The sequence below is a fragment of the Symphodus melops genome (genome assembly GCF_947650265.1).
Source record: "Symphodus melops genome assembly, chromosome: 12".
In the NCBI taxonomy this organism is placed as follows: domain Eukaryota; kingdom Metazoa; phylum Chordata; class Actinopteri; order Labriformes; family Labridae; genus Symphodus; species Symphodus melops.
Window position 1 is genome coordinate 2657642 of NC_136702.1, and position 23663 is coordinate 2681304.

The 23663-nt window shown below is 42.7% G+C and overlaps 2 protein-coding genes across 3 annotated transcripts; both read left to right on the forward strand.

Annotated features, from left to right (window-relative positions):
- Positions 1 to 346: 346 nt before the first annotated feature.
- Positions 347 to 3249, forward strand: gjb8 (gap junction protein beta 8; the record flags this gene model as incomplete). Its single annotated transcript, XM_079357959.1, has 2 exons — positions 347 to 378; positions 429 to 3249. The coding sequence occupies 2 exons, from the start codon at positions 347 to 349 to the stop codon at positions 1249 to 1251; spliced, it is 855 nt and encodes a 284-aa protein (XP_079214085.1). The 3' UTR covers positions 1252 to 3249.
- Positions 3250 to 6875: 3626 nt separating this feature from the next.
- LOC306832834 (gap junction alpha-3 protein-like) lies at positions 6876 to 11967 on the forward strand. 2 transcript variants are annotated; one of them, XM_079357817.1, is made up of 3 exons: positions 6876 to 7300; positions 7873 to 7934; positions 9271 to 11967. In XM_079357817.1, exon 3 carries the CDS (start codon positions 9306 to 9308, stop codon positions 10749 to 10751), a length of 1446 nt encoding a protein of 481 aa, XP_079213943.1. In that variant the 5' UTR covers positions 6876 to 7300; positions 7873 to 7934; positions 9271 to 9305; the 3' UTR covers positions 10752 to 11967. The 2 variants fall into 2 exon arrangements, with proteins under 2 accessions (XP_079213943.1, XP_079213944.1); XM_079357818.1 differs by lacking the exons at positions 6876 to 7300; positions 7873 to 7934 and adding an exon at positions 8855 to 8878.
- The last annotated feature ends 11696 nt before the right edge of the window (positions 11968 to 23663 follow it).

Below are 23663 nucleotides of genomic sequence, written 5' to 3' on the forward strand. Positions count from 1 at the left end.
ACATTATAAAGTTGTTTTTAAAAAGCGGAATTTAAAGGTACATCAGTGTTTTCTAAAGTGATTGTAATAATCAACATACAGATTTTATTAGGATGAGATGAGACGTATTTTATTGTCTCCAAAAGGAAATTTGTCTTGGCTTCTGTTGTGCAATTGCAAGATAATTAATCAAGCTATGCTTCATCAAGCTAATTGTTTGTGATCATAAGAATAGGGAGTGGCTCTAAGTCTGCACCCAATCACTTTCCCTCAGCCTCGGAAAGTGATGCAAAGTCCCATTTAAAGTCCTTGTACTGCATTTTTTTCCCCAAGCTATCTTTTTTTTTTTTAAGTCACATTTTACAATATGCCAAGAAAAGGACAGGAAGTGAACAGAGGGTTTGTACCTTCAGACAGTAAGACGTAAAACACTCTGCTTCTTCCTACAGGTTGTCTAAGAATCCAGAGTTCTTGAGTTGGGGGGCGCTCTATGCCCAGCTGGGCGGCGTCAACAAGCACTCCACCAGTCTGGGAAAGATTTGGCTCTCCGTCCTTTTCATCTTCCGCATCACTATCCTGGTCCTGGCTGCCGAGAGCGTCTGGGGAGACGAGCAGTCGGACTTCACGTGCAACACGCAGCAGCCTGGCTGCAAAAACGTCTGCTATGACCACTTCTTCCCCGTGTCACACATCCGCTTGTGGTGCCTGCAGCTGATCTTTGTGTCCACGCCCGCCCTGCTGGTGGCTATGCACGTGGCCTACAGGAAACGCGGGGATAAGAGGACCATGCTGGCCAATGGCACGGAGAAGGCGACGGATTCAGACCTGGAGTCGCTCAAGAGGAGACGTCTGCCCATCACGGGTCCCTTGTGGTGGACCTACACGTGCAGCTTGTTCTTCAGGCTCATCTTCGAGGGAGGGTTCATGTACGCGCTGTACTTCGTCTACGACGGTTTCCAGATGCCCCGGCTGGTGAAGTGCGAGCAGTGGCCTTGCCCCAACAAGGTGGACTGCTTCATCTCACGGCCGACGGAGAAGACCATCTTCACCATCTTCATGGTGTCCTCGTCGGCCATCTGCATGGTGCTGAACGTGGCCGAGCTGTGCTACCTCATCATCAAGGCGCTCTTGAGATGCTCCTCCAGGGCAAACAGGAGGAAACACAACTACACCAACACAGACAGCATGTCTCGAGACAATGCCCTGAACAAGAAAAACGAGATGCTGCTGTCGTCCTCTGCAGACTCTTCCACCAATAAGACCATGTGTTGAAGGGCCGCCACCAGTGGAGGAGCGACAAGAGAAGAAAAGCACAAACAGTAGATCCAACCTTACTAAAGTGTCAGTTTGTGTCTTTTAGTTTAGTTTCTCTCAGTGTAAGAATTACGCCTTGGTAAGGTGACGATTCTGAGACAAATTTTGAGACTGTGAGAACTTAAAGTTAACACAAAGGAGAGAATTGTAACATGATGGGTGTCCTAACTTCTACGAGCATCAGTAGGGAAATCAATAATCCCTCTTTTATTCCCACACATGGCCTCAGACCTGCCTCTAAAAGCAGTAAAAAAAATCTTCTCCAATGAAAAGACACCCAGACAAAATGTGGTTCCCCCCCGATGAGTGTTCATACAGCGCAGTATCTTCCTCCATGAGTGTCGCCTTACTTTTCATACAGTCGCCGTCCGATAGTGTTTTGAAGTCTTAATTTATTGATCTATGGTTTGATGATGCTTGAATGTGATGCGTGCGTTTGCTACTGTGGACTGACTCTACGCTGACACCTAGTGGTGAAAGAATGAAACGCAAGCGCTTTCCTCGAAGCCTGGAAGAAGTCCTGAAGTGTTAACAGATGAGGAAAGGTGAACAAATGAAGTCGTGGAAAGTGAAGCCGAAAATAAAAAGTGCCTTTTTATGATGACTTTTTTAGTATCTAGTTTACAACAGCGGACGTTTTATTTTAAGATGAAAGCAGATGTGTTTTTACGACCTTGATGTAACGATTGGGCTGCCTTTTGCATGAAGTTAAGATAATGAAAATGACTCCTTGAATAACAATAGAGTTTCGTGTGTGTGTGTGCTTGATAACAGTACTGAGTGTTGTACAGGATGAGTAAATGCTGAAGAAAATTAGAAAACAGGTGAAATCACAGCCCCAGTAGGTTTCACAGATTTCACGCCTTTTAATCAATTTAGAACTTTTTTTTGTATGTTACTTGAACGGAGAGTATTTGAACCATAGTGTTTTGTTTTGAAGGTAAATGCATGAACACGGTGACAAAGTTTTGCATAATTTCACACATGCATGCTTGGTGAAGAACTTTTTTATCCTTGAATCAGCAAGTGCTTTAGAAACATCCTCAAAAAAAATTTGTGAATTTTCTGCTTTGATGAGTGGATCTGGATATCAACATCTTAAATAACAAAATCGAATGTCTTCAGAATATTCACACATCCAAAGCTTTTGCATTTTTATGTTTGCTGCCTTTTTTTCAGCCGCCTGCTGAGAGTCTCGTCTCAGAAACAAAAAAAGTCAGAAGGAGCTCTGATCAGACCTGCTCTCGTGTTATATAGACTTGTGTTGTTGTGGCAGCGTTTGTTCTCCTCTGCTGGTTGTATCAGCTTTCACCGAGTGCCTTATTTTAGCCTCAACAATAATCACAGCTCAATTTGTCCTCCGCGATAAAGACGAGTCCGAGCGGTCACTTCTGTGTAGCTCAAATGAAACTGGACTTATGTGAGCAGGAAACTGGGTTTAAGTGATTAGAAAACAATGTTACATAAGTTTGACCATCAAGGTCATATCTCTATTACCTGGACCAGCTGAACATTAAATTCACATCACTGCTGCCGGTGCGTTAAGAGTTTGAAGCGTTTTGAACCATGCAGCATCGTCTCTGTGTAAAAGTTTAGAAAGAATCTGTCTTTTTGTTTTTCTGTCTTTTGCTTCCTGTAACATCCACCTAACATGTTGATACATTTGTGAACGCAATGATGTGAAAAAAAATTTTTTTTGTGTTTTTTTTCAAGGGACCTGTCTGATCATTCCAGTCCCAAACGTGTTCTCTGATTTCTTCATTAATTTCGTAGACTGCTATTAACTGCAAAACGACTTAGTATTGAGCAGAGAGCTTTTCCCGGCAAGAGACGAAGAAATCAAACGTTTTGATAATTTTGTACTTAAAATATTTTATTACACTGGCACTTTTGATCCTTGAAGTAATATTGCTCTTTGAAATTGTTTTTCATAAATCGGTAAAACGAGAAGCTGTGTGTGTGTGTGTCACTGTTTTCTTCCTCAGGTGTGTCACTTTGACTCATGATGATGATGCTTTCCTTCAGCGTTTGATTGACAGGTTCGAGTCTGACCTTTGGCTCCTTTCCTCATGTCCTTTCCTTCTCCAATCGCTGTCCTATCGAACAAAGGCAAAAACCTAAAAACTGAATCTCCGGGGAAAAAAATTAAATATATATCTTATCATTAGAGTTGCTCATCAGTGTCACTTTTTATATACACAAAAGAATGAAAGGATCTTCGTCCACAGCGCTCGGCTACGGACACACCAAGTACTCTGTGGTCTATCATAAGGGTCTTATCGAGCATCATGTCAAATAGTGTTATTCTGGGAATTTATGGCTTAGCAATGCTTTCAGTAAAACGCATGCACACATATCGATCATATGTTGAAATATTGCTGAATTTGGTTAATGAAATGTAACTGTCATGGGCAGCTCCTATTACTAATCTGAGTGAAATGATTCGGATCACTTACAAGACACGGAAGTCCCATCACTAAACGAAAGGCCTCTGATGCAGCTGTAAGTGTCCATGCAACATTTCAGAACTATTATGATCTTGTTTCACGAGAAATAAATTCCTCTACAAGGTTTGAAAAACAGTAGCCCACAAAGTTTGATTTTCCTGCAGCCCTTGAGGAGTGACGACAGGGACTGAACTCTCCGTGTAGTCTGTATCTTTACTGACATCTAGTGGTTCCGAGAGGAACCATCGGAGAACAGCGCCACAGACTTTTCATTCTTGTAACAAGAGGGAGTCTAAACATGAGTTTTTCTTCACTGGAGGAAACTTAATTCAGAGTTATGGACTTACTTGTCTGCAATGGCGATTAAAAGTACGAGTGTTGCAAAAGATAAAAACTTAAAATGGCGTTAAAGCGTGACGGATATGTGATGCTGCCAAGTGAGACAGAGCTCATTGTTGGGAAGTAGCATCACCACTGCAGCTCCTTGCCTGCAAGCATCCACCTGCAGCTTTAAAGAGCCTCCAACCCGTCAAACTAAGAACAGGTGCAGAGGAAATCCAGGGCTTGACCTCTTTAAATGCACGTGTACACAGAGGACTAACAGCAAAAGAGAGGAGATCACGTTTGAAATGTGAGAGCGGCACGATGATTGGTCGATAATTTTGTGGCATAATTGGGTAAAGAGAGCCCCCCAAACAGCTGATGAATGAACGATGGCTAATGATTGAATGTGTGAGTATGAAACAGTCTTCCTGTTTGAACTTAAGCTGTGCTTCATTTATCAGTGTGTATAAAAACAGGCCTGAAGGTGTCAGGAATGAGCACACAAGGTGCCGTTCAAAGGACCCTCCAGAAGAACACGTTCATGTTCAAGCTTGATTCTTAACAAACAATCATCAGTTTTCAGGTACAGAGAGGAACCGGTCTGGTTGAGTTTGTCACAGTCTTTGCATTTCCGTAAAATCTGGGGAGGTTCATTCCTCCGTGTGGTGAATGCTGAATATAGGTCATCAAGGTCATGTCCAATAATGAGAGAGAAAGAGGAGTGTTTTAAAACAAGCAAGAGAAAAGAAGCATTAAGTTTACTCAGCTGCATCATCTCTCGACTCAGCACATGATCGAGCAACAGGTCAGATGCTGGAGTTAAAGAGGGCAGCCCCGTCCTCTGTCACCTCTTCAGCTGGCAGTGAAGGGTGTTGGTCTTCCACGGGAGGCTACGTCACTTAAGAGCCTTGGTGGATTCAAACAGCACAGTTGTGACTTTCTTACAATTTCAGGGAAGTTCAAACTAAAAAGTGCAAAGTGTGAAACTTTTAACTAAACTTCTATAGAAATGTACTTTTTTTCCCTTTTCTTTCAAAAAAGCTGTCTTAAATTTCATTAAACAAAAATGTGCATTTGTCTCTTGTTTGACTCTTTGTCCTTTTGTTCTGCACTTCCCAGCCACCGTACTTTTGCCTTCAGTCAGGAGAGGTACCTGCCAATGAACACACCTAACTCCACTGTAGTCAAACAACTTGTTCATATAGCCTAAGGATTTGGCAGGTGTTCCACATACTTCTTATTATTGGTTATAATGTATATATATCATGAATATTAACCCAGATATATTATCACATTTTCCATTGAACCGCTTTTTGCTGCCTGCTAACTTAAGAGATCATTTCAAAAAGCAGACGGACAAAGGTTCAAATGAGTCTCCTTGTTCTGAGACAATGTCAAGAAATCAAAAAAAAAAAAAAGGATTTGCCTTGAACCCTCTTCGACTCGTGCTGTTGTTGCAGGGTGCACTGACCCCAGCTGGTTGTATCAGCTTTCAGCATGTGCCTTATTTTAGCCAGCACACTAATCACGACTCGCCCTCTCTCAATGTAAGGAAGCAGAGCCTATCTCTGTGTGAAAATGTCTTTGTCCTCCCTCCATCCAGGAATAGCCGAGTTGGATTAGTCGCATGCGTGTTAAAATTAAACTCACCTAATGTGAACATGCTGGCACAGTGATCACAACAGAGGGGGAGGTTACAGGTTTGACACATGATGAAAATAAATTGATTGGTTTGACATAACAGATTCGTCAGCTGCAGTTCTGTCACAGCAGGAAGTGTAATGAAAGCATCCATTCTTACAAACATAGAAGTCTCTAAAGATTTAATAATGAAAAATAATGGTTTGCTGTTGTGAATCTGCTTTGCATCAACACTTTTTTATTCACTTTCTAACACAGCCTATAATAACATGTTAATGCTGTGTGTGTTATAAAGCAGCACTTTACAATGGACACTATTTTAAAGACATGACAAATCAATAACTCCCATCCAATGGTTTGTTTTTCAGCATCTTTCTTTACAGACTTTATCTATCTTCTTTATTTACATGAAAAAAAAAACGCTGATCCCCACATGTCTAACCTGGCTAAATGAAGGTTTTATTGTTTTTAATTTAACCTTTAATTTAACTATTAACCCATTAAGGTCAAGATCTCTTTCACAAGGGTGACCGGGCCAAGACGGCCACAACATTAAAGGCTAAATAAATAAATAAATAAATACACAAATTAAATTACAAAAACACATTCTGAAGTCTGCTTTTAACAGCTCAAACTGTGGATGATGAATACAAAGCTTTTCTCCAGCAGGAATCCAAGAATTGAACGATGGTGGTTTTTGTTTGTGCCTCGGAAGTTGTTACTCCAGCGGTACTTTGACCCCTTAAGTCTTTTTGTTCCTTGGGACTTTTTCCATAAATCAGTAGGCTAATAATCCCTTTTAATTTCGAGATGATGCCCTAATTTCTGTAAATCTGCTCGGAGAGCTCAGCATTATAGTAATTTATTTATTTATTTATTTTTCCATCTGATATCAGAATGAATCACTCTCATTCAGGCGTTTATAGTGACGTCACGTCATAATAGAGCCTTATAATAAAAACAAATAAGTAATTGTAAGTTATTTCTGTTTCTGTCAAACTACTTGTCCGTGCCTTTTTAAGGATTTTCTTTGGTAAGTGTTTTTTTATGTCACACTGGAGGACTTTACTTCATGTTCAGGTTTTCTGGGAGCATTTACGTCAACTTTTTTTTTTTTTTTTTTTTTGCGCACAGTTTGGACAGTTTTTTGGGGAGGTTGGCAGGGGCGTGGTGTGACTGCGGACAGCACTGATGACTCTGTGGATTCACTCATGCATGGTCACACAATGTGACAGTCCAGACATGGCTGTAAACGGGAGGCAGCTCCGTTTGACCGAGCCTCATCTCCGACTCCAAGCCGCCTCCACAAACTAACAACAACAAAAGGAAAACTTTTCCTTGCGCAATTAGGTTCACGGGCCTCGGGGACAGCAGGACAAGACCACAGGCCCGGGACGTCTGTGCATAATTTACGAGTTTATGAGGCACAACAGTTTGGTGATCTGTCATAGATTGAAGCGACAGGTTGCGAGTTTTCCATCAGGGAGACAGAGGGAGGGTCGCTGCAGACGCAGGAGGTCTACACTCTAATGATGGCAACAAGGATGGCTGATGGATTTACTTACCGTGTTTAAGTATAAGTCTCTGGAGTAAAGGTATGACGGATGGTTTTAACACTGCTGTGAATATGTCCTATTCCTTAAATAGGATCAGAGAAATACTAATGATGAAACCATGAATGACGTGTGATCAGGTAATTAAAAGGTGTTTTATTTGAACTTTACAAGAGTGAAAGAAAAAGCCTGACAAAGCTTGTGGCGCTTAAAGGGAGTCTGCGGACTCTGGCACACTCTGTATTGTCAGCTCTGCAGAAATGGCTTTGTATTTGAACCTGGCTCTGTCTGTTACTTTCGACATAAATGCCACAAATACCTGTGGAGTTGAGAGATTTTCCTTCTCTTTGCCACCGACATCACGTCATTCCACGACAGATTAAGTGAAACACCAGGAATATCACATGCACACGTTTATAACATCAAACTTTTTGAGATTTTAAACTTTAATATGTTCAGTTTTCAGCAGTCAACATATTTAAATGTCATACCTGTGCAATCTGAACGGACTATTCAGACGTGAACTGATTGAAATATGCACAAATGTCTCTGTTTGATTCCCAGTTTTGATCTGCTCATGGATCTTTACTTGACCTGTGTTTTTTCTTTTCCAGGTGTCAAACATATTGTGAACCCTAGTCGATGGATTTATTACCTTTAATACAAGAATATTTTAGTAAGTCCTCCCCCCCTGCTGTGTGTTTGTGCTGAATTGTGAAGCTTGTTGAGCATTTTAAACATAATACTGTCTAAACTTTGTAAAGGGCAACAACAGCTAAATCTTTATTTAAAAAAAAAAATATTGACAATCATTCATGTCATTTGAGGACAGAGGTATTAGAACCAAATAGAAACGTTTGCTTAAACCTAAAGTGAGCTGTTAATATGGCACGTCCAAACTTAGTGTTGAAATGTTAAGTTGTGCAGATCCCTTTGGTTTCAGCTAATCAAGTATTGGAAATTTGCCCCTTTTTTAAAAAAATATTTGGATATATATATTTACAGTTTTTTTGGAAAAAAACATAAAATTTTATTATTGGATGAGCCCAAAGTTTTTCCACGTTATATTTAAATAAGCTCAATGGTTAACTGAGAGACAAACATGTCAATCCATCAGAGGAAAAAATGAAGGATAAATAAAATTGAGTTTTGTCTTCCATTTTATCTTTTGAATTCCATTTTATCTTTTCAACTTGAAACTTAAAAGCAGCCTAATCCTTAAAAATATATAAAAAATGACATTACTGTATTAGGTTGCTTTGGTGTTTTTGTATTTTACAGTTGACAGAGAGAGAGAAAGGGAGAGAGAGGACAGTGGGGTGGTGTGTGTATGTGTGTATGTCGGTATTTGTTCCCTGTGTGTGTGTGTGTGTGTGTGTGTGTGTGTGTGTGTGTGTGTGTGTGTGTGTGTGTGTGTGCCACACCAGAGCCCCATCTCTGCTAAATGCTGTTTTGAACATTATATTGTTGATCTCAGCAAATGCCTGCTGGGCAGTGGAGCGAGCAGGTGAGAGCGAGACACTGGCCTAACATAGAGAGAGAGAGAGAGAGAGAGAGAGAGAGAGAGAGAGAGAGAGAGAGAGAGAGAAAGGGAATGTGAACCAGGGTTCAGTCAAACAGGTGGTGTATACTGTATACAAGCTGCATAAAGAAAAGCGTCGAGAGCGTTTAGAGCGAATTCTGTGTTGCGATTCGGTATCGAAATCCGATCTAATGAAAGTGGTCGTTTTCTGTCAAGACAAAGTTTTGTTAAGCGGTTTTTATGTAAAAGAGGAATATGACAGAAACCAGTCCAAACGTGTTTCAACATCAGTGTCTGTGCGTCTCGTTGTGTGTTCTTATCATTCACATGTGTAAGCCGGACTAAGGCCTGTGACAGGCTTTGCATTGAAAATGTCCGTCCAGTTTTGAGTACGTTTTTTACAGCTCCATGAAAATGTATTTTATTTTTTTCTGACTCGTGTTTCCCCTTTTTTTCTTTCCCCCGATCCTCGTTTCTGTGTCAACTCCAGCCTGTACTTTCTCCATAGGCTAGAAATCTTGAAGCATGGGCGACTGGAGCTTTCTGGGGCGGCTGTTGGAGAACGCTCAGGAGCACTCAACAGTCATCGGCAAAGTCTGGCTGACTGTCCTCTTCATCTTCAGGATACTGGTGCTGGGAGCTGCGGCTGAGGAGGTCTGGGGAGATGAGCAGTCCGACTTCACCTGTAACACCCAGCAGCCCGGTTGTGAGAACGTCTGCTACGACGAGGCCTTCCCCATCTCGCACATCCGTTTTTGGGTGCTGCAGATCATCTTCGTGTCCACGCCGACCCTCATCTACCTGGGCCACGTGCTACACATCGTCCGCATGGAGGAGAAGCGGAAAGAAAAGGAGGAGGAATTGCGAAAAGCAAACAGGCTCCAAGAGGAGAAAGAACTCCTATTTAGAAATGGTGGAGATGTTGCAGGAGGAGGAGGAGGAGGAGGAGGAGGAGGAGGAGGCAAGAAGGAGAAGCCGCCAATCAGGGACGAGCACGGCAAAATCCGTATCAGAGGCGCATTGCTGCGTACTTATGTGTTCAACATTATTTTCAAGACCCTGTTTGAAGTGGGATTCATTTTGGGCCAGTATTTCCTTTACGGCTTCCAGCTGAGGCCCCTGTACAAGTGTGCACGTTGGCCCTGCCCCAACACTGTTGACTGCTTCATATCGAGGCCTACAGAAAAGACTATTTTTATCATATTTATGCTTGTGGTGGCTTGCGTGTCTCTTTTGCTGAATTTGTTAGAGATCTATCACCTTGGATGGAAGAAAGTTAAACAGGGCATGACCAATGAGTTTGCCCCAGAACGCGAGTCGCTACGCCGCGTCGACATTGCAGAACCTGAGTGTTTGGCCCCAGCTGCCAGAACTGCCCCATCCAGCCTTAGCTACCCTCCCAACTACACGGACGTGACGGCGGGCAGCAGAGCGTTCCTGCCGCCGATCGGGCCAGCAGCTGTGCCCTCAGCAGCAGAGTTCAAGATGGAGGACCTCCAGCAGGAGCAGTCGCTTCATCAGCCCTCTCCCTCTTCTCAGTATTACATCAGCAACAACAACAACCACAGGCTGGCCACGCAGCAGAACTGGGCTAACCTGGCTACCGAGCAGCAGACTCGAGAGATGAAGGCCACCTCCCCATCTCCGTCATCCTCGTCTACAGCCAGCAGCGACAAAGAGCGGCAGCAGCAGCAGCAGCCTGTCGATGCTGAACTTCTGCTTCCAACCACCAACAGTCACACCAACACAACCGCCACTGCCGCATCCAGCAGCAGCAGCAGCAGCCCTGGCACAGCCTCCAACAGAGGCAGCTGGAACGGGGGAAAGAGCGAGCAAGAGGAAAGTAACGTCACCACCACCACAGTGGAGATGCACGTGCCGCCGGTGACGGTCAGCACAGACCCTCGACGGCTCAGTCGGGCCAGCAAGAGCAGCAGCATCAGGGCGAGGCCGAGCGACCTGGCTGTCTAAATCCCTTCATCCCCCCCCCCCCCCCCCCCCCCCCACGACCACCAAACCGCCTTACCTAAACCCACCCACCAAACAAAGTGATTCTCAGACAAAAAAAAAATCCCAAACTTGCATAATGCAACAAAAAAAAAAGACAAAAAAAAAAGGACAAAATAAAAAATAAAAATAAAAAAATAAAAGAAGACAAGTACACAGTAGACAGGAAAGCTGAATCGAAGAAAACACTGAAGGGAAACGTGAAACGACTTCATCAGCAGCTGCTGTTGATTTGGTGCAATCGGTGAGTTGAAAAGTAGTCGAAGCATGGTTGTTGTTTTCTTTTTGGATGGTCTTAATCGATGCAAACAAAATGTGATCACGAGGAGCTGTGAAGTCAGGAGGCTCTGAAAAAAAACGATGGACACAGCAAAGAACACTGCGATGCCATGTTTTTTTTTTTGCATGAAAAAGCGGGACACATTTCACCGACATGTTTGGTTTACAGGAGGATCTCATGGTGTTTCTCTACTTTTTCTTCTTTGTGTTAAAACCAAAGGACTTACTTTTGTGAATATTTATGCTACTTTTGTCAAAACTCACAGTTAGCTTGAATTGATAGACAGATTAATTATTTGACGTGTAGGCAGAAATTTCACTCACATTTCTTGTTTATCATTCTTACTGACTGGTTTCCAGTTCAAAGAATCACAGCACACACGCACAGCATTTAACTCCACGTGTCTGGACCCTTTTTTTTCGCCTATGTCTTCTTAACCTGGAAGATTTTTTTTTTTTTTTGCCTGCAGCAATTTTCCTCAGCAATCTCTCATATTTGATCCAGGAAGTCATTTGTTTTGTGTCTCTGGTACAGTAGCTGTACGAGCAAGTATTCGAAGCCCTACAACTCACTGATTGACTGATACATTTGCACGGCAGAAGTTGACTACCTGTTTTTTTTGTTTTTTTTTCTGTGATTCCTGCAGCGCTTTCTAAAAAGACAGAAAACAATTCAATTGAGACGGAACATTTTCATATCCTTAGAGTCCTCGGAGAAGCAAACAAACATGGATGCAGTCAGTGCAGGGTAGGGCTCAAAGCTGCGGGTGAAAGTCATCCATCCCTATGTTGCACGGAATCCGTCTGGGTTGTCAAAAACATAGAAAGCAAAGCATTCCCGTTAGGCGTGTTTATAAAAGAGGAACTTATCTCCGCCTCTTTTCACGCTGCCTTCAATGTCTGACAACTTCAGCGCTTTCAAAAAGCTTCAAAATGTTGCACAGATACTTTCAGCTATCATTGGAGATCAATAATAACAACGTAATGCTCATCTTCAAACTGAAAACTATCAATGCTCTTCGGTTAGTCTTCAAAAATTTTTTTTTTTTTGGGACTCGAACCCCCGACTCCCTTTTTTTTTTTTTAAATTTCTTAACCCCTTTGTGATTGGGAGCAAACTTTGGGAGTTAGATGAACTTCCCTGTTACACACTTCATGTGCTTCTTCATTGGTTTTATTCTGGAAAGTGCTATTTTTTTTTTTTTTTTTAAACTTTGAAATTGAATTTTTCTCATAAATTGCATATTTGTGGTCAGTTTGTGATTGCGGAAAAAACAGCGACATTAGAAAATGGCTGGCGTTCCTAAGCATAAAAGAAAACGCCACGGTGCAGTCGAACCCTTGACAGCTTCCATTTTGTTGTGTACATCTGATAGATCTATAGAAACACAAACTTTTAACCGAATTCATCCACAACTGCGCTCCTCCGTCTCTGTTGTGTCCCTGTGCGCCGTGTGGCTCATTCACAACCAGGCACTTGATCTGTTTTCTTTTTATTTCTTTTCTTCTGATCTTCGACCTTAATCCAATGTATTCTCCTGTCGCTTCACCCCTGGAGTAGAGTTTCAACCTCGACAGTAACTGTGTGAGATCTCAAAAATCTGCTCCGTATCTTAAACCCCTCGCCGGCCATCCCAACACGACAAGATGCCAATATTTTTGTGAACAGTATTTTGTAGTAAGAAGATTTTTTCCAGCAGATGATACACAGGCCAATACACTGGAGTAAGAGCATTGTAAAGTGGCATCACTTTTTTTTTTGTTCTTTTTATTTTTTTGGTGGGGTTACAAAATAATGGTACTGTAAAAATGTAAGAGTATCTACACCCATGATGGTTCAAACGTTTCATACTGTAGCCCATTTCAGCTGCATTGACACATTTAGTGCTACAAGACAGAGAGGAGACATCTTAACAATGCAGCCTTCCCTAATCCACGTCTTCTTGTTCAAAAAGACAAAGACATCTTTGTTTTCTGCATTTTTGTTTTTGATCCCTAAAGTTTACATTTTGGTAGTTGATAAAGATTTGCACATTAAGGAAAGAAAATTGCTGTTTTACGATGCTAATATTGGTAGTAATAGAAAGAAAGAAAGCGAGAGAGAAAGTCTGTGTGTGTGTGTGTGTGTGTGTGTGTGAGAGAGAGAGAGAGAGAGAGAGAGAGAGAGAGTGAGTGAGACGTTAAAGCTGCCAATCTTTATGATCCTCAAAGGAAAAAAAAAATGTCTTAAAAGTAAAACCACAGTGGCTCTTCCAGAAAAAGGCAGTATTAATCAAAAAGCTTACGTTGATTTCAAGCTCAGATAACGACGAGTTTGAGGATTTAAAAAAAAACCCAAAAACAAAACAGCTAAAGAGAGAGAGAGAGAGAGAGAGAAAAAAAAAAAACATTAGCAGTTCTTTTTTTTTTCCTGTGTTTACGCAGTATGTTCTCACAGACTGGTCCGGACTCCGCTCAGACTCATGTCAGACGGGTCCACTGTTGAGAGAATGTAAGCTGGGTAGCTGGCCCTCGCCTAACACCCCCCCCCCCCTCCCTCCTCCCCCCACAAAGCCCTGACAGGATGTTGCGTTCAAAGCCCGTCATTCCTGTGACCTCCTCCGATCTCTCTCCTCTCACGTTTCATGCAGAGCATGAATTCTCTGGCTTGTCAGGGAGTATCGGAACCATCTCACAATGCTCAGAACAGCGACCTGTCTTCAATGCTGTCTTAAACAAGAGAAGTGCCTTGTGTATGAATGATTCTTTTGTAAAAACAAGTTGATGTAAATGTTCATTTACCTCAAATGTTTACAAAACTGTTACTAAATAAATTTTTGTACCATATCCCTGCTATTTGTCGTTCATTTTTTTTTAAATCTATGAAATCAGTGAAATTCATTTATTCCACACATGCAGTACATCAACGTGGAGCGTATGGCGCTTCAGGCTAACGAAGACTTTGCTTGACCTTATTCTTGACCTTTGTCCCAGATGCACTGCTCTCAGTGTTGATAGAAAAATTCAAATTTGCAACATCTGTCCACGAAGAAAAACGAAGAAAAAGAGAAAAATCAAAGCTCAGTTGATTTGATTGATTTAAGTCTTGTTGTAACCTCAACGTCAGCTCATAAGGACGTACAGCTTCAGTTTGTCTTTGCATCATGATGGCTTTTTAACCCTCGGACCGGAGTTGAAATAAGTTCCTCACTTACACCGAGTCGTCCCTGTTTAAAGGACGTGTATTTGCAGGGTCAATCGACTGCAAGATGTTATTTTTCCTGTTTCTTTGGATTTTGAGATGATTTTAATGTCAAGTCATGGTCGAACAAAAAAGTTCCTCCCAGAGTGCATTCCCATCCCATCACCCTCAACATCTAAGATGCTTTAAAAACCAAACTATCCATACAGAGATCAAGCAGGGCTGTGTGTAAGTCCTCTATATTGAATATCTGTCACCTTTAAGTTGGACCTGTGTATCTGAGCTCAGCTTTCTTTGAATGAGGTAATCGAACATCCACATTGTATTGGAGATAGATGTAATCACGTGGTTCTTTCATCGTCTGGTTAACTTCCACTGATCTCTACCCTTCCTTCATATCCAAGATCTGTGCTTCTTTATAGACACGTCGTTTTTTTATTAGAGAGTGCATGGGTTTGTTTTATTGGTCAGCATGTGCCGGCTTCCTGTGTGTACTTGAGGCCGTATGCCACCCACATCAGGATCAGGAGAGCTAATAAGTGTCTTCTGCATCGCTCTCTTTGTAGACTCTCTGACCTCCAACCTCACACACTCACTCCCTCCCTCACTCCGCCGCATTCCAACACTGAATGTCAGAATGTGACGCTCAGTCACACACATGCGCGCGTCAGTGTGTTGCACCTGAGAGTCAAACATGTATCAAACACTCGGGCTGCTCATCTTTCCTCCGACGCCCTTTAAATAACCTTCACGTGACTCGCGCTTCTATTTTTTGTAAAAACGCACGTTGCAAACTTTTGCTTAAAAAGAGCAAACCCAAAACAAAACACCGATCTTCTTCACGATGCTGTAACGCAAGTGAAAATTCAATTCAGGTTTTTTTTTTTTCTCTCCTAAACGTCTTTGTTCTGTTTTTCCTAAACTTGCTCAGGATTATTTCTGGATATTAAGTATTATTCCGAAAACGTCTCAGGAGCCACGCAGGGGATTGCACTTTTATTTATTCAATCACGTAGTCTTCCTGCCCTGACCTCTACCTTTGGATCACACAGCAGAAGGATTTCTGGCATTGAGAGCGACAACAGAGCACAGTGCATGAGCTTGAGGCTCTTGGCTCCAGTGGCTGAGGAGTGATGGAGGCCTCCGCCGTGTCAGACCAGCAAGACTGAACAGAGCTCAGAGCATTAGATTCACAGTATTTACAGCTGTTTGATTCAATCATTTAAAAATAACGTCACTTTATCATTACAAAAATGACCATGTGAGTTTGAACTTTAATCTCGGAGCTGTGATTTTAGCTCAATTTATTGTTATCCTTGAGGACATTTTAGCCCAATGTGAAACCATGAATTCATCTTAAATACCTAAAAAAATCAAATGACCCCTGAACGTTTCATGTAATAAAAAAGTGAATACATTGAGTTTTAAGGTCATGTTTGTGGTTTTTTATCTGTTTTGAAGCCTCTGTCAAGCCCCACTCTGCCCTGTGGTGGAAAAGTTACGACTACAGTGAGAGAGAATTGAGTCACCAGTCTGCAGCTCAAAGCAGACAGGAGGCTATATTTAGCCTTTAATCACCTAACAAATTCACTCTCAGCCCACAGCACAAATACCTCAGCCCCTCTTTATGTATTTCAGGAGTGTGATGAATTTGTTTCTGGGCCGCTGGCTCACGGGCAGAGGGCTTGGTCTGTTTGACAGAAAGTCCTTTAGGTTGGTACATCACACTCTTAAACCTTCTGACTCCATTTTTTTTTCAAAGACCAGGAAGTACGAGAACCATTAAAAACACATTGAAAAAGTTAAGTTATTGGAAAAACTTTGGGGAAGTAAATAAATCTTTGACTTTGTATTTGTTTGAAGCTGTTTTCACACAAGCACTGTTAAAAATATCTGGATAAATCAGGCGGCATCGCTATATCCACAAAACAGCGGAGACTATGATGCAGCTGTTTAATTTAATTAAGCACACGGAGATCACACGAATAACAAGTACAGACAATATGCAGGACGCTGGAAGAGCTTAATTAATTAGTTGCTATGTGTTCTTTACCCGAGGAGAAAATATGACTGACCTTCCAGTGGAAACACATATTGAACTCGTCTCTATAGGACGCCCTGTAAGTGCAGGGAATGGTGATCACCTGTCCCTGAAGAAAGGGAGCATTGTCTTGTGCTTAACTGAATAACATAATTGAATCACTTGTACGGTGCAAAAAAAAAGAAGAAAAGAAAGATGTATACATCCCTTGTAAGTCTATTGTTTCCCTTTTGGGCCCCTGGGGTCAGAGAAAACAAGATAAGGTCCCTTATAGGACACTCCCCTTGCAGAGACAAACAATAGTTTGTCCTTTAGGTTGTTCTCTCAGTGCAGAAAACCTGATAAAAGTCCATTTAAATTGGCTTCTAAGAGAGTGCACGAGTACAGAAAAGCCCAGAGAAGTGCTTATGTGATGCGCTTCAGGCTGAGAGACCAAAAGTGTCTTCTGGGGTGTCAAAACAGAGGGAAGACAATTTAAAGGTTTCATTGGGGGAGCTGTTTTGGAAAACGTTAAAAAAAATAAAATCAATTTAAACAAGAAAATCAATGTTGTGTCATGCGTGTGTTTTCTGTCACTCAGGTCCTTTAAAACCTTGTACGACAGATATTCGATACAGAGGACTTACACACAGCCCTGCTTGATCTCTGTATGGATAGTTTGCTTTTTAGAGAATATGCATCTGTTACTTAAACTTCAGAAAGATGTGATTATTGAGGGTGATGGGATGGGGATGCACTCTGGGAGGTTTTTGACATTAAAATCACCTTAAAATCCAAAGAAACAGAGAAAAATAAAATCGTGCAGTCGATTGACTGAAAATAACACAGAGCCGTCGTTAACAGTACAAATGATGTAATGTTGCAGCACTGGTACAGTGTGCAGTCAGGTAGAGGGGCTTGTTTTGACTGTCTGTCCATGGAAAGAGGTGTGTGTGTGTTGGGGGCGGCTGCACAGGGAGAAAGAGCATTGTGTGAACAGAGGTCAGCTCTGCGGGGACACCTACAGGTCAGGAGAGGCATGCACCTGGCTGATTTCACCAAGCTTCATCAGGGCTCTCTGAAAGGGCCCCCTTATAATAAACACAAATTAAAGAAAAAATGTGATGTGCTTTCTCTCTGTTAGTCTCTGCAGAGCTGTATTTGACCCTGCTTGTCGCACATTAATCCTAAATCACTGCAAAGACAGACAGAAGAGATAACTGACATCCATGTGGTTTGATGCATTCAGGTGTTTCTGGCATCCTCAGACAGGTGGACGAAGTACGAGCGAGGAGCAGTGTGCAGGATTTCTACCGGGCATGCAGAGCTCTCGCTCTTTTAGCACAATCAATGCACCTTTATGAGAGACTAGGACCAGCTATTAGTGCTGAAAAAATAAAGCTGAAGGAGGAACGAGTCGCTACGTTTGGAGATATGGAAGAGGAGAGTGTGGCTCTGACTTTAAAGAGGAGTACAGGACGGGGGTTCAAGTGGCTGATGTTCAAAACTATTCAAATCGTTCACTTAAACCCACTCCGAGCCCTCTACTCTCCTGCAGTGCCGGCCAAAGGTGACACTGTGCATGTCTGCAGGGGAGTGAGTGTCAGTCTGTAAGAAGCCCTAACATCTACAATAATGAGTTCACACACATCCCAGCCAAACTCTTTCCCATCCTTCAGCCGGTCCTGCACCCAGCGTTGAGGCACACGACCTGAGAAATGCAGTTGTCATCCATTCCTGCCCTCTTGTCCTCTGTGCAGCTGTACACAGCATCTACACACACACACACACACACACACACACACACTGGCTCTCCCTCCCAGTCGCTGTTGTTTTATCATTAAATGGCGACATTAGTTCATATCATGTGATTCGAAGAGGATTCATTGCACATTAGAGGCCCTAATCGCCACCTATAGTCTGCCCCCCGGGCCTCGCCCACATGACCCTGCTGAGCACAGCGCTTTCTTTATGCCCCCTGAAAGAGCTGGGGATTGAGCCCAAACAAAAAAAACCCCATGAGGGTGAAAAAATGTTTTTACACCCGCCCCGCTCCCTCGCAGGCCTGGCTGTGTGGGCGCACACGGCCGTTTTAGCTTTAGATCAATGGGACAAGTTACTGGAGTCTGGCCAACTCTGACAGATAGCACAGAAAGAAAAGAGCTTGCCTCTTCAAAAAATTAGGTTTTGTCACCGTGTTTTGTATCTCCACCGGTGCATGTTCCCAACAAAAATGTGATGTGAAACGGGGGAATGTTTTTTTTTTCTTCTTTTTTTCCTCAAAGCTCCCCCCGAAAGATTTGAGTTTTCTTGCATTATGGAGAGCAAGAGGATGAGGGTGGGGGGAAAAGGGGGGAGGAGGTGGAGTGCGTGCACAGGCTTATGGGAGGAGAGGGGAAGACCGCCTCACTTTAGCCAACTGCACGTGAAACCTCTTGTCTGACCGACATGAAAGCTGCAGCTGGTCCTGCAGCTACTGATGGGTGTTAGATATTTTACTGCAGATCTGATGATGATGGAGGTGCCAATCGCCATCTCCCCGCCGGGAGGGTTCACAGCGAGGGCGTAGCGCCACCCATTGGTGGGGACTCGACAGTGCCCTTTTTCCAAACTCGCACAAAGACAGGGTGTTTCCACTTTTAAGGTCTTTTGTTACATTTAGAAGCTGAGATATTGAATTTATTAACAGGGATTCCTCTTTGTTGTCCAGAAACTATGGAAACGTCATCAGACACACTGTTCATGCTGCTTGAGTACCACGATAACACAAATGATACTTTATAATGCCTTCATTCATTTACGAGCATTAAGTCACAACAAAACTACAAAAAGTCCCAAACAAATGTTCTGTCTTGTCTTGTAAGATTTCCCCAAAACTGAAAAAAAAAAAGAGATTTAAAAGTCAGGACGGAGAAGTTTGTCAGTGTTGAGGAAGGTTCAGTGAATTATTTGTTCAGGTCTGTTAAAGAGACATGCAGACGACAAAGATGCACAACTATAACACCTGCAGCTCTGCACCTGCATGCATTCATACTTTACGTTCACACAAAAACCTCACAAACTTGGGTTGGGCAGGGCTGCATCAAGGAGGCGGGGCTAAGCTACATATACAGATATCCACATTAGGGTCAAGCAGCAACGCCTGTGTCCAGCGTGGACGTGCAAAAAAAACATTAACAGCAGAAATAATCATGTGTTTAGTCCAGTTTAACGGACGACAATTATTCCTAAAAAGGGACGATATGTTTCAAATTACTCACCAGCTTTATTTATGATTGTAGCTGTTATTAAGTTCTTCATAAATCTTCAGAATGAGGAGAGTTGACTGACAGCGTGCAAAGCTCAAAGTCAGACTCAGCTCCATATGTTTGGCTTTTTCCAGACTTAAGGTGAACTCATAATGCCCTTTTTCCCACAATTGTCTCAACCTCTTCCTCTACTGGAAGACTGTCTGGTGTGAACGCACCCACTGTTGTGTTGCCATATTGGACATTTTTTAGAAAGCTAAAGGTGACGTGGCTCAGACGGTGTTCATGTTTTATACATTCTGGTTTCGTTGCTTGTCGTTGATTAAGTGGTGACAAATCTGTTTTACTGCTCGACTGGAATTCACAGAACTGAAAGGCTGCTGAGTCCGTCCCTGCATGCTTAAGCGACACCTCCTCACCTCTTTAGTTTATCCTCTCACTGTGACCCTGAGCCTCGTCTCCCACGCTGCACCGCTGACCCCTGGGTGTCGACAGACCCCGCCTCCTCCCAGCCCAGCTGTCACTCATCTCCCAGATAACGCTCCCTGCCTCGGTGTCATGTCCGCCTGGCACCTTGTAGGAAGGAAAAAAATGGACATGATAGAGTGGAAAGTCAGAACACACTGAAGAGGCCTCCATGTTGGAGCCAACTTTCACACGCTGTAACGAAACATCTCATTCCACCTGTTGAAGTTGATTATCTAAATTTGAAGAGTTTACATTGTTTTATAGGAGGATAATCTGAATCTTTATCTCTGATTAATGAAGTTGCATTAGCTGAAAGCATTTAACGCTGCACACTGGACAGTTTTAGGAATCTAAGGCAGGAGTGTGTCCACGTTTGGCTCAACCCTTCCCAGCATCATTTGCATAACTGCAACCTTGATTGTGAGTCAAATCATGCCACCAAAACACCTGCACTGGACCTCACCTATTCCCCCTGTGCCTTGAAGGACGCACACTCCTGCAACCTGAGTCCTTCTAGAGCCTGGCACCTTAAACGCTGACACACAAACCTGTTTTTAAAAGTTTAAGGGTTTCTTGTGTTCAGGATTTTTCTTTTCATCTGTATTAAAACATGTTATGAATCGGCAGCTGAGGAGCGAGGAAACGATGGAAGGAGAGTTAGGAGACATGTAGGTACAAGGTGACGAGGAGCACGGCCTCAATACACAAAAACAATGGAAGTAAAACATTTTAAGACATGATGGAAGCTGTCTGGTGGTTCTGCTTGAGAGCTTCAGAGGTCAGCGTGGTTAAATGTATTTCTACCATTTGCCTCACAGGAACAGTTCATGCTAATCTCTTTTGGGAAGTTTTAGACCTCGCCGCCTCGTTTTGCTTTACTATTTAACATAACAGCATCTTTTTTTTTTTTTTAAATACATCAGGGAAAAGGCGAGGCAAGTTTATTTATATAGCACTGTTCAGACACAAGGCAATTCACACAGTGCTTTACAGACATAAAAACATTAAAACAGAGCTTAAGGAAAGAATGCAAATACATCATTAAAAGACGGATGAAGGTGAAAATACTCGATAAAACTATTAAAAAAGGAAGAATGTGTTGCAGTAAGGCAGACAGTATATTTCTAATTGAATGCCTGAGTGAATAAAGTTTTAAGGCTGATTTAAAGGAGTCGAGTGTGCCGGCAGTCCTCAGGTGTTCAGGGAGTTTGTTCCAGAGTTGAGGAGCGTAGTGACTAAACGCTGCTTCACCCTGTTTGGTTCTGACTCTGGGAACACCGAGTAAACTTCTTCCTGAGGACCTGAGCGGTCTGGAAAATACACGTCTTTAAGAGATTATGGGTTGAATTAACTCTTTGATGCCCAGCTTGTGTTTTGTTGTTTTCCCTAAAGATAAAATCACACGAGAGCAGTCAGTTTAGAAAATGAAACCATTTATTGAAGACCGCATCAGCAGACCCGCCCACACACAAAGCATCGAGTCACAATCACTCTTTCAGTATATACAGATAGGCACAATCACATTCGGCTTTAAAGCCAGCCCCAGCGACTACTGGAGGTCCAAACCCTGCAGAGAGAGAGGGTCGGGTCCCCGCCACCGAGCCCAGCAGGAGAAAATTCAGCCGGCTTAACCAGAGTCCTCCGACCTGGGCTCAGTTATCTTAACGTCCTCAGTCAAGTTTTAAAGGATTGGGTTTTGGGCTGGTGTCTGAAATCCAGACCCTTCAGTCTCCCTCTGAATCCACCACCTCCTGTTCCTGAACTGTTGCAGTGACTGCAGAGTCGAGTGCACAAAAGTAGCAGGATAGTAGCTCTTAGGATGAAATTAAAACTGATGAGGTTCCTGCAAAGAAGACGTGTTAGAAAATATTTAGACAGTTCTCATGTTCATGATCAACATGTGGAGGGTGTTCATGAAAATTTAAGCCAACAAAATATTGGTTCGTTTAAACGTAGCTTCACAGCTCAGAAGGGTTTTCCTGGTTGAACAGAAATAATGGTCAAGAAAACGCTGTAAATATTTGTTTTTATATATATAAAGATCCTTTTTACTTGATATCTGAATTTTATTGAAACAATCCTGAAGAAACGTCAAATAAAAAAAAATAAAAAAGGGGGAAATGAACGTAATTCCAAGAAGAAAAAGGACTCGAGTTTGTGAAGAAGGAACTCAGACATTAACCAACTTTAGTTTTCTGTGCATGGACTCAAAAACAGCTTGGAGGAAGAACAGAGCTTAATAACCAAATGGTCACGTTTGAATGGAAAAAAATAAAAATAAACGGTCAAAAGCAGAAACTAGTCAATTTAATTGTGACTGATCCGTGTCCGTCATGTTTCACAGGTTCTCAAACGATGCTTCCTCAAAGGAGAAGACGGGGGGGGGGGGGGGGGGGGGGGGGGGCGCGAGGGTGCCGGGCTGCAGCGGCTTTTGCAATGAGTGATAGGTGAGAAGGAAGTGGGAGCCATGATAACCCCATCGTGACGTGAAGAGGGAGCACAATCAAAGTAATAAAAAAAAAAGAAATAAATAAGCAGTCTTTAAAAAGAAGGCTTGTTGGGGGGGGGGGGGGGGGGGGGGGGGGTTCAAGCTGAAGGTTTCACTGAGAGTTTTTCTTTCAACCAAACTACGCAGCGTCGTCGGTGTCGATTCATCACAAATAATCACCTAGTTTCAGATATTTACACGTCCAAGCGACCCAATCTGGGCTTAGTATGCTCTTAATGCTACATTGCGTGGATGAGAGTTCCCCTTGTGTCTTGTAAAGACACGCAGCATGTCGGGAGGATGCCTTTTTTTTTAATCCCCCTGCACCACGGCGAGGGAGGCCTGTCAGAGTCCGTTCCTCTTTTTTGCAGTCCTGAATCCTGCTGAGCTGAAAGGTCCGGTGTGGTGCAAAGGTTTCGCCTGAGAGCACAAGTGACTGAAATGAGTGCAGCGCGGGTGAATGTGTGAAACCGCAGGTTACCCAGACTGAGGAGGAGGAGGAGGAGGAGGCTGATGGAGCGAGGTTGGCGGAAAGTCAGAAACTCCATCTTCATGAGGATGAAAATGCAACGGGAAACCACTAGGGGGCGACATTTCTCAAAACTGAAGGGTGACTTTGAAACAGTCAACACGTGATGATGTAAAACACTAACTTCCTTCTCTGACGGGGTCCGACACCCCCACGTCACATTTCACTCCTGTCCATCTAAACAGCTTCTGTCACACGTCTAATGCAGATACATTTAGACTTCATCAGATATTCAACCATATGCAAAAGAGCCGTTTGTACGTTTTAAGTGCTAAAAGCTGTCGTGTAAAAGGCTAAAAAAAATAAAAATTGTTTGATCAAAGGTAAACAAGTATGACTTGAGATTCAACCAGAGCCGGCTGGAGATCAAAGACATTTTAGCTGTCCTCATATTCAAGAAGCGTAATCATTGTAAAACAGACGGACTGCTCTAAAATAAACCAATCAGCTGAGTTTGGACTTTTTCACCTCGTCATGATCAGAAGAAGAAAAGTCAATGACATGTAAAAAAAAAAAAAAAAAAAAAAAAAAAAAAAAAAAAAAAAAAGATGGTGTGTGTGTGTGTGTACTGTGCATGCTAACGTTAGCAGTGATAGCAGCCCCGGCTTCACAGGTTTACGAAAAGACGGGAAAATCATATTTGCTGCACGTAGCCGATTTAAA